The sequence below is a fragment of the Xiphophorus couchianus genome, chromosome 10 (genome assembly GCF_001444195.1).
Source record: "Xiphophorus couchianus chromosome 10, X_couchianus-1.0, whole genome shotgun sequence".
Lineage (NCBI taxonomy): Eukaryota > Metazoa > Chordata > Actinopteri > Cyprinodontiformes > Poeciliidae > Xiphophorus > Xiphophorus couchianus.
Genome location: NC_040237.1, coordinates 1,817,400 through 1,831,469, shown reverse-complemented (window position 1 = coordinate 1,831,469; position 14,070 = coordinate 1,817,400). Strand labels below are relative to the sequence as shown.

General features: G+C 37.0%; 1 protein-coding gene across 9 annotated transcripts in view; it reads right to left on the bottom strand.

The window, feature by feature from the left end:
* afap1l2 (actin filament associated protein 1-like 2) overlaps window positions 1–13,572 on the bottom strand; it is a 57,524-nt gene extending 43,952 nt beyond the window's left edge. For 6 of the 9 annotated variants that reach the window (XM_028029619.1, XM_028029624.1, XM_028029621.1 and 3 more), the window contains exon 1: window positions 13,399–13,572. In XM_028029619.1, coding sequence (XP_027885420.1) covers window positions 13,399–13,414 — 16 coding nt within the window. In that variant the 5' untranslated portion in view covers window positions 13,415–13,572. The remainder of the gene's footprint in view (window positions 1–13,398) is intronic. The other 3 variants (XM_028029626.1, XM_028029627.1, XM_028029628.1) reach the window with 1 other exon arrangement.
* Between the last annotated feature and the right edge of the window lie 498 nt (window positions 13,573–14,070).

The window sequence follows — 14,070 nt, the reverse complement described above, 5'->3', positions numbered from 1 at the left end:
TGAAGAAGCTTCTGCTTCAGTAGGCATGAGGAAAACCGCAGTTTTACAGCACATCTTTGCAGCTAAACAACTTTTTTTAATCTATACAATATAAATTTAAAAAATCGTCAATTTCAGAGTAATGGTAAAGTAGAAATGGTTGAATTTGTAGTTGTTTGTAGTAATTTGTGTTTAAGCATGATTCAGGTGTTGAAAAGACAAAAACTGCATTAAATATTCTGCATTTTTTTCTTTCACCTTTCATTTTTGACACAGTTGAAAGTACATCACTGCAACCAATTAAAGTGGAGTAGAGATCAATCAACTAATCAGTTCAACAGCTATTACAATAACAAAACAATAAGCCACTGTGCCTTGACATGCTCCCAATGTTTTTGCATTTATTTAAATAAACAGTGAATGACCCGTTAAATAATTTTGCCTATACATTTTCACAGGAAATTTTTTATGCATAATATTGTCTCTAGTTTATAAAGTGGAAGGCCACAGTGCAGTAGAAATAATTGGGTTTTTAAACCTCTTTTAAAAAATGTATCGGCATGTAACGTTTCCTGCGGGGGTCAACCATCGCCACATCGGATCGCTTTCCTCCAGCAAGCTGTTGTTCCAGAATAAGTAGCGGATTATCATCTGATGGCAGCGACTGAATAAAAGATCAATCACTGTGTTGATTGGTGTTTGATTTCTATCAAACACCAATCAACCCTTTCCACCGAATCGTGACGGGTTCAGCTGCAGGGTAAAACTGGGCTGCTGACATGGCTGATTAATTCAAGCTGTGTTTTGATCTCATTGCCATAGAATCCTGAAGATGAAATAAATCTGGAATCAGATAGATGACAGTAAAAGGTTGTTGTCAGTACTGAATGAACTGTATTAAAGAAGAGGACATGCAGAGCAAAAGATAGAGTAAAAGATAAGAGCTGCTACGGACATTACAGGTCAACGCTTTGTTTCCAGTCTAATATCAGACCAACTTTTTGTTTTGGTAAAATTTTAGCATTGCAAAAAAGAAGCCTCACTTATGAGAAGACAATATTTTTCATCATGGGTATGTCCAGAACAAAGTGAAACACTTTACCATCACATAAAACGTTCTGAAATATGAAGAAATGTAATTCTTGAATGATCTTGTACAGTCTTTTTTTTCCTTTGGTTTTTCAATTTAAGTTAACTGATTATCCATAACAAGGAAGAAACTGAAACAATGTGGGAGACAATTATATCCATTAAGCTAATTAGATGAGAAAATAACTTCTAATTTCAAACTTCATATATTTCATTTACTTAAATTATTAAATTAATTATTAACTGGAGTCAGTACATTATTGCAAGAACCTTCGATGCATCATGCTGAACAGAATATATGCATGCAACAAATACAGGAGTAGTTTATTTATGTACATTAGAATAATATTAACATCTATTTAACTTGGATTACAAGTTGAATTTATTCTTACTTCTGCCATTTGTTGTGATTAAGCCTTATCGTTAATGAATAAAATAAAATGAAAATGTATTTTTATCAGATAATTTATAACATTAAGTAAAGCCAATATTAAAAACAGACATTTTATGCCATGTTACAGAAGACTATCATCATGACAACTTTGTTCATCTTTGTGTGACTGAGTAGTGACCACTTGAACCTGGCTTTTAACAGCATGCTGTACACAAGAATATACATGAAAAGTTGAGTGGAACGAAAATAATGTGTGAAAAAAGGATCAGTCACAGAGACAACATGACATGGAGAGGATTGTGAGGGAAAGCCAGTTTGAAATTTTAAAGAGATTCACAAGACATGACATGTGGCTGGAGTTTATATACAACTCTGGAAAACATTAAGAGACCACCTTGAAATTACTAATTTCTCTGATTTTACTCTTTATATGTATATGTTTGAGTAAAATTAACATTATTTTTTATTCTATGAACTGCTGACAACATGTCTTCAAAATTCCAAGCAAAAAATTTTGTATGTATTAGCAGAAAATGAGAAATGGTCAAAATAACCAAAACGATGCAGTGCTTTCAGAGCTCAAATAATGCAAAGAAAACAAGTACATATTCATAAAAACAACAATACTAATGTTTTAACTCAGGAAGAGTTCAGAAATCAATATTTGGTGGAATAACCAGGTTTTCAATGGGATTCAGTGCAGTGGGCTCTACGTTTTTTCCAGAACTGTATGAGTATCACTTTTAAACCCTCCTGTTTAAAGAAGTATTTTTTTTTAAATAGTTGGAAGTATTTTTTTTGCATGAAACTTTTTTTATTTGTCTTAATAGGTGCACGCTGCATATAAATTGAAAATTTATTCATTTTACACATTTGCAACGCCCCCTGCGTCTACTTTTTACACAGATACTGTTCGGGTCAATTTGACCCGGCAGTCAAGTTAAAGTGCAAAAATTTTTTTGAAATTGTAAAATTCTATATGTTTCCTTGCAGCTATGAACCATATTTCACCACACACACACAAACACACCCCACCACACATGCACACCCCGACACACACAAGCCCACTTTCTCACTATTCTCTTTACTTCACTAGGAAACAGCGAGAAAGCAGGTGTTCACACAACTTTTGATGGGAACCTTTTCTGTTCCTGTGGACAAACTCCACCCACACTGAGTGGACACTCAGCAGAAGTGGAGGAAAACATAAATACTCTCTGCATGACTCATTTGTCTTGATTTTAATCAGCGGGTTAATTTGACCCAGAACAGTATGTGTGTCTCAAGTTCAGTTATAAAGATCACCCATTGAAAAAAAAAAAAATTATATAATTTTATTTATTTATTTTTTTTACCAAAGATCAATTTCAAGGAAATTATTGATTTGTGTGTCTAGGTTGTTTTTTAGTGGACATAAAAAAATGTAAATTCCATTTTTTATGTCCAAATGAGTAAGTTGTTGTCATTGATCCTTTATTTATGAGAAATAAAAAACATCATTGTACAAATATTGATTGAAATGTTTAGTATTGGAGTTAATAATCAGATACAAAAATGTTTTGGAGGAATTTTTTTTGGTTTCTGACCCTATTGCATGATTAAACACTCCCCAGGTCAAATTGACCCACGGATATTATTGCTGTACCTCAGAAACGAACATAATAGGAGGGTTACACTGAATTACTGAAATAAATTAGCAAAACAATGATGTTATAATTTATTGAGAAGCACCTCTATTTTAGCAACAATATTCCCTGTAATTTTTATAAGACATCATATTTTTTTAATAACATGTTGTATTAATTTGGAAATTCATGAATGTATTTTTAATGTTATGTTTATAGCAAGGCGTAATTGACTACATCAGAAATTCCCATTTGAAAAAAACTCTTCTCAAAGGTTTGTGAAAGTAACATATGGTTTACATATACAGTACATGCAAAAAGAATCACACTTTCATAGCAGGCAGAGTTCATGCTCTCTCACACAAATGTCATGAGTGTTTACTGCTGCAGCCGGACACTTGTCTCACACTGGTACTAAGGCTGCGTTCACATGGCAGGCTGAAGTGACCCAATTCCGATTTTTTTTAATTTTTTTTTACGTAAAGCGACCTGAATCTGATCTTTTCATGACGGTCTGAACAGCACAGGTCGGATTCTTTTCCAATGTGACCCAGGCCACTTGGAGATCCGATACGTATCCAATTCAAATGCGACCCAACGTTCAGGTGACATTCATCCGAACTGAACGTCACTGACACTGGACAAATCTCACTATTCTGAGCCCTGATAAGCGCAAGCGAGACGTATAACAAAAACCACGACGGACTATAATGAAGATTAAGTTGTTAATATGCTACTTCCGGTCGGACAACAACTTCAAATACGTAAGCTATGCTCCACCATTAGCATCCATGTTTACTTCCGCAAACACTGAGCACTTCTTCTCTTTATGGCGGTTGGCAAAACTCTGAGAATGCTGACGCTATTGTGCCCTCTACTGCGCATGCGGGACACTTTCAGGTCCTTTGCCCATTCAGACTGCAGAACACATACAGGTCGCATACGTGTGGCTGTGTGAACGGCCCTGGCAAAAAAAAAAAAAATCCGATTTGACAAGATATCGGAATTGGGTCATTTCAGTCTGCAGTGTGAACGCAGCCAAATTCTCAATCAGCTTTCTTTAATTAACTATCCAAAGTTGAACATTAGAAATATTTGATAAACTTTAGTGCTTTTAACAGAGCCATCTTTCAAAATATCTGGGCTACTACTTTACGGTTGAATTTGGTCAAAGCAGCATCCAAATAAGAACGTGGTTTCCCTTTCAAATTTGTTTTGAAACGGCAGCTCTGAATGCCAAAGAAACCGCCTATAAATAAAATGATGGCTATCAGTTGTGGAGTCTGCCACCATCTTTTTCATATTTGTTTTGTTTACACTTCCTCTGTTCCAGCTTTTGAATCATCTCCTTTATTCAGCTCAGGTTCTATCTTTAGATCTAAGCTGAACTACGACTCACAGGCAGTAACAGAAGAAATGACACAGTTTTTCACAACTCAAAGTGTAAAAAATGTCTCAAAATAAATTATATGTTTCATTTAACAGCTAATATTAATTCCTAAGAACTACTTTTTACTTTCCGGTTTATTTTTTGAAATTGTAAAAACAAAGCTTAATTTGGCACTGATGTTTAATACAGTGGCGTAGTTGGTAGCACTGTTGCCTTGCAGCAAGAAGGTCCTGGGTTCGATTCCCGGCCGGGGTCTTTCTGCATGGAGTTTGCATGTTCTCCCTGTGCATGCGTGGGTTCTCTCCGGGTACTCCGGCTTCCTCCCACAGTCCAAAAACATGACTGTTAGGTTAATTGGTCTATCTAAATTCTCCCGTGTGTGTGTGAATGGTTGTTTGTCCTGTATGTCTTTGTGTTGCCCTGCGACAGACTGGCGACCTGTCCAGGGTGTACCCCGCCTCCCGCCTGGAACGTAGCTGGAGATAGGCACCAGCACCCCTCCTGACCCCACTAGGGACAAGGGTGAACAGAAAATGGATGGATGGATGGATGGATGTTTAATATCTTTCTGTTATTAATAAAAAAAATATGATTATGAAGGACCAAACAGTCTTTGTTTAGCTAATCAAAGATCACAGAAAGGACTTAAAAACTGTGCTCTTTAATATGAAAATTACACCTCAATATGAAAATAACACCTCAGTGGTAGTCAACTCGTTTGAAGATGACAACTGTGATTACTGAGGTCAAAATTGCAGAACCCATCTTGTTTGTTTGCACAAATCAGCCTGTAATACTTACTCTTATCGAGTTGAGGTTTTAAGCAATGACCTATTTTTACTTATTTTTTAAGCTTCCTGACACTTTCAAAGTGTTAGGTGAAAAGGTGGCCTGATACTTTACAATTTTGCAGTTTAATTTAAAACACAGTTGAAACTAGTTATTTACATGCAATGTATAAAGTGTCACTTTTAGTTAGCTATTTTGTTTGGATTTCTCGGATTACTAGCATTGGATTTGCTTAATAGCAGCATAATTACAACTTTCTTTTATTTCAGAAGTCTAATGTACACTAAAACTACTGTGCCTCTAAACAATTTGATTACAAACCCCACATGTTGTTGTCACGGCTCCAAATCCAGATGTTTTTAAGAGCCTACTTCTTTGAACACTCAAAAGATTCTGTAACATGTGCACAGCAGCAGTATTGAGATCAAGTTGCCAGATGGTAGGATGCCTTTACTATGGAATTCAATATGGAAATACATAGATAAAGTGTCAACACAGTAAAAGTAATGTAACCTCTCCTGACAAAATTTAACACAGTGAATTCCACACCCTTGATCCCAATATACATGCAATTCCAGAAGAGGAGTACAGCAGAAGTAGCACACTAACTTCAAACGTGAGTGGAAATTGATGTCCTACAAAACCCTCTATGCTTTACATCCAAATAACACAATATGGAGGCATGCACAGCAAGATAGAAAACAATGTAAAACAGCTTTACTGTCCTCCAGGCAGTACTAAAATGGATCTTTGCATAAGCCTTATCAGAATGATTATTATTTTTTAATTACTATTCTAAAAATGGCAGTGGGTAAGTTTGTATCCATATTTTCTAGTAGCTACCATTTCCTGATTCAACACACTTCTCCTTTTCTAGAATTGGATGTTGCCTTGTCTTTTAAAAATAAAAAAAGCTAACAGAAACAGACCTTTGTGTCTCATCATATTTTTACGCACACACCAAACAAAATCAATCAGTTCCTAGACAGTCTGATTAACTTAAAAAAAGTAAATTATGAACTAATTTATCTAAGTTTTTTATGCAATTATTTTTAAATGTTTAGAGATCTTCGTACAACCTCAAGAAGTTATTGTATCACTCTACATTGTTAGAAACTGATGAACACCTTGTGGCAGTAAATTTGCTGCAAACAAACAACTCTGTATCTCTTCCTCCCACTCAATTTCTTTGCTGACAAAGTGACAGAAATGAAAAATCTGTCAGCCTCGGGTCATGAGGCGGGGGAGACTCAGTGTGGTTCCAAATCCTCTTCCTAATCCACCACCCTGTCTGCATCCTTCCATTAACATCTTTTCCAAACGTCTTTCGAAGTGTTGCAGACTCCAGCACGCACATGTTACATGAGTGTGCAGGTACAAAAACATCAGCTACCTTTAAATTAGGACGCGTTGCGCCTTGATGGGCAGTTTCAGATTTAACAAAAGGGGAAGCCTAAAAACCTCCACGGCAATTGGTTTAAAAACAAAATTACAGACCGCAAGCCGACAAATTGAAACTAGCCACCGAAGAAAAACTTCCTAATCAGATGTCACCCCACAGAAAAGTAACTAGAGGGATAGCAGGAAGTGAACAAGTCAGTAAAGGTACATATGTACGTGATTACGAGTAAGACCCTGCTCTGAGCAGCGTTCTCGTCAAAGGAGAACCTGCTGAGAGGAAAACACAATACATGTCCAGTTTGGAGCTACTGTTTCCAGTAATCAAAGGCACGTTTGATGTGTCGAAAACAAGCAAGAGTGAGGAGACCCCGAGGCCAAAAAGAGCCAAACTCACACAGAGCACCCCGTTCCCATAAAACAGGAAGGCTGTCTTTCTTTTCATCATTTTTACAACCCAGTTTGGCTTCCTGCATTACCCACGCTCAACTCACTCCCCGTTGGCAAGTTCATCCCAAGACACACATACAAGTGAACCAGAGGACCTCATTCTCAGTCATGATGGTCTACATCTAAGCCTACCACTGCTGAGTTTATGGCGAGTTGAAGCCGCTGGACCCACTGACTCTGTTCTGTTGTCGTGCTGCGCTGAATTGCACTTTTTTCAACCAAATTCCCTGTGGTTTCTGAATAGCTTCCCCTTAGGACTACTCTAACCTTGGTCCTAGTCTGAGTTTAGACTCGCACAGGTTACGTAAAGGTGGTGGACTTCTGAGCTGCTATGAAGATACTGCTAAGGTTTTTTGTTGTTGTTTTTAACCTGTCTGGACGTCCGTCTTAAATATGCTGCACAGCTTCTCCAGCTTTTTTTCACCTGAAGATGAGCACAATTTGAACCACCTAAAGTGAACTATGGCATTTTTGTCCAAGTCATAACAGACCCCAGCCACACCACAGCATAAAACCTAGACTAAAGTGAAGCCAAATACATGTCTCATAATAATGAAACATCATCAGAAGAAATTTGGCATGGTACTGAGAAGCAATAGGTAAGCATCATATCTGATGAGCATTTTCCTTTCTAGACGTGCAGCACAATAGCCCTTGTTTTACAGCAGCTGCTTTCATGCATGCAAATAGCCGATTTGCTATGTTGTGTAATAGATATAAGATTATAGCCACAATGCAGACAGTGGAAACTTTTAGCCTCAAATACTAATGCTTCTAACCCCATCTTGTAAAGCTACAGGGGGCTTAACCAACCATCAAACAACTTAATGTGTTTTAAGCAATATTCTGGGTGTCAATTAATTAATTGTGAGAAATAAAAAAGCATCATTGCACAAATATTGATTGAAATAATTAGTATTGGCGTTAATAATCAGATACGAAAATGTTTTGGAGGAATTTTTTGGTTTCTGACACTATATACAGTACATATACTGTATATTGTATACACTATTAAACACTCCACGGGTCAAATTGACCCACGGATATTATTGCTGTACCTCAGAAACGAGCATGACCAATTTAATCTTGACTTCTTTTTTTTTTCTTTTTTTTCTATCAAAAAAGAGACTTTGTTAATATTGCTTTGTTAAAGCAATACAAAATAGTAAAATATTAAAGGGGTAAGTACTTTAAATAATTTCAGAACCTAACAAACACCAAATCAGTTCATCATTATACCATTCATACAGTTTAAAATGATTTTAATAAGCTACCAAAAAACTTTCTGGATGACTGAAGTTTTTTTGGCTCTATGAAGCAGACTAGCAATGTGAGCACTGAGCAGAGCAACTAAAACCACAACCTTGTTGTCCTAAGAGCAGAATAGTAAAAAAGGCAGTATTAGCAACATGCAATTGAAAATATAACTAAAAACTAAAATCAGTAGCTGTTAATTATTCTGAATAAGTCCAGGTATCCAAATCTAAATAAAGAGCAATGACGCAGTCTCCTTATGTGCAAAATCATAAGTCAAGGTTTTATGATTTATTGTTTTAAATTTCTGTTTTAATATGAAGGTTGTCCTGCTATATAATGTCAGCAGATACGCCTCTAATTGCACAATAAAACACTAAACCAACAATAAACCTGAGTCATGACAGAGGTCAGTTGGATCAAATAAAACTGCAGGTGCTTTCACTAATTTCATCTGCTTTCCTGAGAAAAGGATGGGAATGGAGCGCTATGAGGAAACAGCTGCATGAATCAGGTTCCAGAAACACAAAGCATATCAAACCTACTGAACAGTCATTTCCTTCTCACCAGCCTACATGAGATCACCCAGGTTTCCCTTTACAGTACCTCTTTTACAAACTGTCTGGAGTTCTTAGCGTCTGATTTAATGTGTTGCTGCTGCTTGTAGCTGCCAAACAAGCACAGTTCATTCCTTGCGTCAGCTGAAACACACCCGTTCTTTCTCTGCAGCCTGTGACTCGCAGGTGCAGAACTTTCAGCGTCACTCCGACTGCCAACCAATTACATTCCAATTCTACGCATGCAATTTGACCCAGATTTAAATGTCAGTCCCTGGTCTCAGACAAACGGCCCAGCTGTCAATAAATGAGTGCTGCTAAAGTTCCCTTCTAACCTTTAGCTCTCAGGTGATGACATCTGCTGAGAAGAAGACTGTCTCTTTTTAAAATTGTGACTATGTGTCAACCAAACACTTGCACAATGAGATATTGGACTTCTTGTTTTGGGGCTTAATTAGCAAGCATATACCATGCTGTGTAAATGCTGTATGTAAATGCTTTTGTTTTTTGTTTTTTTGGTCATGATTAAGTTAGCAAATTTTAATATCTTAGGTGACACGGGTGAACACAAAAAGTAACATTTCAAATATTAGGGGATATAAATGTCATCTTAAAATGTCATTAAATAACATGAGGGGAGAGTTTGTCAGTTAACGTGTTTAAATTAAACCAGGATTTTACCAGCCTGTTTTGTTTCAAACCTTTTATTAATTTGGGTAACTGTTAAACTAAGCCACAGAAAAATAGGATGTGGTGACAGCAGCTGCCTGTTGGGGCGACATCACAAGAAGCAGCAAGGGAAGATGCTCTTTTAGAAAGGGGTGATGCAGAAGTTCAGAAAAACACTCTTACTTGCTGCTGTAGTTACACAGATACGAAGCGACAGTTTGTAAAGATTTAAATGTCAACATATCTGTAAATCATAGTTTATCCCTTTGGTTTACTTTCTTTCTTGGTTCTACTAGACAGTTTATTAGCATCATGTAAGCCACACCAGGCTTGTAAGTGAAACAAGACCCAGCTATTAAGGCAGACGTAAGGTCACTTGTTTTGTTCAGACCAGAGTTGAGATGTTCTCCACTCCTGCCCCAGCAAGACAAACTCTGGTCCACTTAAAGAGGACCAAAAATATTACAGTATGAAGGTGCCATCACTTGAACTGAATGCAGTTCCTCATCAAGAACTACCGCGAACTGGCGAACTCTCCTTCATTTTTTTAGTGTATCTTTTAATGAAATGTGATGATGACAGCATGTGGTAATTCAGAGATAATCTTCACTGACGATTGAAGAATGATTGAAAGTACCACTTTGTTATACAGCAACTATTCAACAAACAGAAAAATAAATAAATTTAACTAAATTAAAACGGAGTCATGAGCCCACCGTACGTGCCTTAGTTTTCTCGTATTATTCAAATCAATCCACAGAGATCACAGTCTGTATTTGGTTTCTGATTGTGCAGCTTGGGTTACAAACCAAGAGGGTGTGGCTAAAAAGTTGCAGCAATTACTTGAGCAAGACGCGTGACATGCATGTGAGCTCTGTGTGCTCATTCAGAGTATTTAAGAGCATTAAATCTCTTAAATACAAGAAAACGTGTTGTGTACCATCTTCAACACATTATTATCTGCCCCAGATTATATTGGCCAACAGGTTTCTCAGATCAGACAGACAACTGATTATTGTCCAATGGTTTTGCTTTGCTGGTGCTCCCTTTTTATTTGTTTCATGTTATTACATCACACTTGTTCCACAATCCCGCATTAGTTCCAACAGTCTATAGTTTATAGTCGCTGTGGGTTTTTATTACGTGTTGATGTGGATTTGGGGTCTGAATTTACTTCAATGTTCAATTGACTTGCAAGGCGTAAAGAACATGTAGATCACAGAATGAAAAGATGATGCAGAAGTGGTTCATGGCTAAAACACAATACAAATTAGGTTAATATCCATTAGCTTAGCAATTCCATATGATAACTTTTCATAGGAACCTCTTCATCCAGGCAAATTATATTACTCACTCATTTGATCAGCAGATCAATGACCAATACCGAGCCTGTGTTGACAATTAAAAGCCTTCACAGGAAAACATACACAAAGCCCTTCTGACTTTGGGTTCTTGCAACATGAACTATTTACTCTGAGAGAGTGTGGGAGTAAATAGACTGAGCAATCCGGTCAGCTGGTGAACAGGAATGTGGCTGCAAGACTGTTTTCTTTCAAATTTTGCTGAACCCATCTCGGTTTGACTGGTGGCTATTGTTCCCAGGTTGAGGAAGTTGCTTCTGCTGCCCATCTGGACCAGAACAAGCAGGGGATCCATAACGGATCTCTTTAACTTTAAACTTATGAAATTACTGCAAAGCATGACAAAATATTTTCCTGCATACACATGTACAAATACACTAGCGTACTAAGGGCTCTAATGTCATTTGGTCCAAACTCAACTGTTAATAGGGAAGTATTAGATTTCCATTGGTTTTCCTTAATGAACAAATAGCCACAGGAATTTAAGGAATGCTGTGAGAATGGATCTTGGAGCTTTTGGAATTCATCAGTGGCCACAATATAAGCCATTTTGCAAACCCCACTGAGATGCATAATGTACTCCAAGAGAAACAGCGGTTTGATGTGAAGTTGTATGGCAAACCATTTGTGTAAATACTAAGTACCCTTGACATCGACAGTCATTTTGTCCTACTATTTCTGGTTTCTTCTCTACTAGTTGAACATTTTTAAACACTAGTTTAATATTTAGCTGTTCTGGTAAAAAAAAAAAAAAAAACTAACTGGTGACCCTTTTGATCACTTCTCATTTAAATGCAAGTAGTAGAAGTCCAATTGCTGCTCCAGTCCCAAGTTGTGGGCTTTTTGACACACTAGTTGATGACTAGACCAATGTAATTATTGACTATGTCATACTTGTTAACAAGTTGGCAATAAACACCAACATGTCTACCAGTTTATACAAATTCTGCATCCGAGTTCACTATTGGTTCTTACATTTGTGCACTAGTCAACTAATCTGAACTAGTTGACAACTAGCACCATAAAATGCACAGTAGTTTTGGCACCTGTTGACACTTTTTTGGTCTTACTAGTGAACTAGTAAAGCTAGATAATGGTAATTAGTTTACTAGTAAGGCAGAGTCAGTAACTACCTTTGTCTCATCATCAAATAGAAATGTAAAATACATATTAATTTAGATTTTTGTCTTAAAGGTTACAACTAGTCAAGTAGTGAGCATTTAGGTTCTAGAAACTGACTACTTTACATGTTAACTAGTTGAGCAGTCTGCATATTTGAAGTCAGTAGTGAACTAATCTGTGAATTAGGGCAACTTTTTACGATTGCTTGTTACTTTGCCCCATCTAGTAGGTCTTGTGCCAAATAATTGACTTGCTAATAGGATCTTTACCCCTACTAGTTGGATGAAAATGTCACTAACTGGCAAAAAAATCTCATGCAAATCAAAGTGTTTTAGCATGTACAGAAAAGTATTGAAGTAGTGTGAGAACCCGTCTGCAATAAGGACCAAAATCACAAAGTTGAAAGTACTCATTGGGCATAAAATACAAAAATTATTATATTAGTAATCTTTTTTTTTTTTTGCATTTTGCAGAATCACAATAATTTAAAGAAATAAATAACATAATTTGATTCTTGGAGAAAATAGACCCATAAATCATTGTAGATCAAAAATATTTTTTTAAAAAAGGTCCTGAATGTATGCCATTTTAAAAGAAATAAAACTATTTGCCACAATTTTGGGGAGTCCTAACTTTCTATACAGGCCAACAAAGCAGAATCAAGGTCACTCTCTTTTAAAACGGTTGCAATATTTACCAAAGACTATTAAAACAGAAACAAAAATTGTGGTCCTATTTACTATGGAATTAAAATGTAAGTTAAAAAAAAAACTCTGTTAACGTATAAAGTATAATACTTTGTGTTATGTTTAACATTTGCATTCCTTATCAACCCTATGTACTGACAGGACAACTCTTTACTTATACTGGCCGCACAAAATAATTTCCGGAGCCACAAATGGTCCCTGGGCCACACTTTGGACACCACTGGTCTAGTGGGGTGTTGTCCTTTCCATTAGTAAATTGGCCATCTCATAGGGATTTGGAATATTTACATAAACGGCTTACCATAAAGTGGAGTACTTTGACTGACAGGTGTTGGCAGATGCCAAACGAACGGAGCTTGGCAGACAAGTCCATCAAAATACAATCAGCACACCTGAAAACGCTTCAAAAAATGCAGCTGCGGCATAGCTGTACACGACTGCACTGAAATTTAAAAATATGCCATGTTGCTTTTGTGAGTCTACGGCCAGAATCGCGGAGAGTCCAGCGCTACCACTTCTTCACAGAGTTGATGAGAAATCTTTGTCCGCGACTCGACTTAAATTTACCCAGCAAAGTCAACGCTTACATGCAAACTCATAAAACCGCCACCTACCTTTGTGCTTCTCCATTCAGAAACGTTCGCACGTCGCCCTGGCTTTGCTCCTAACATGCAACGAGAAACAAAAGCAATCCGAAAGGTTTCTGAGTGAAGATGGGACCCGAAACCTCCCGGTGCTGCTCAGCCACAACGCTGACAGACTGAACTGCACTCAGACTCAGAGCGCTTCCCACCAACTTCTTCCTAATCATTTTTCTGTGCCGCACCTCCTCCTCCACCCAGCCTGCACCATCCAGACAGCAAACAAAACAGATCGGTCGTTTCACTCACTGATGTGATCCTCATCGGAGTCATTCAGGTTTTTACCATAATTTGATCGACTGCATTCATTGATAAAAACGTGTTGAAGAGCGTTTAACATTAAAAATCTAGTTTAAAGAGAACATTGCCTGATGCACTTTTCAATAATAAGCTTGTACAAAAATATACATAGAGCTTCCTAACGCCTTGTCAGATACAATGTTTTGTTAAATAAAACACAATGAAGACAAATACCAACAATTATTAATGACATCACAAAAGGCACAATAATCGCAGGGGTCTATAAAATGAAGCATGCAGTGGTTCTAATTTCGCAACTTTGCCACCATATCTTTTTAGTCTGCAGACCACTGCTTTACTGACTATTTCTCAAAAAAGGAAAACAAAAAATACACATATCTAGCT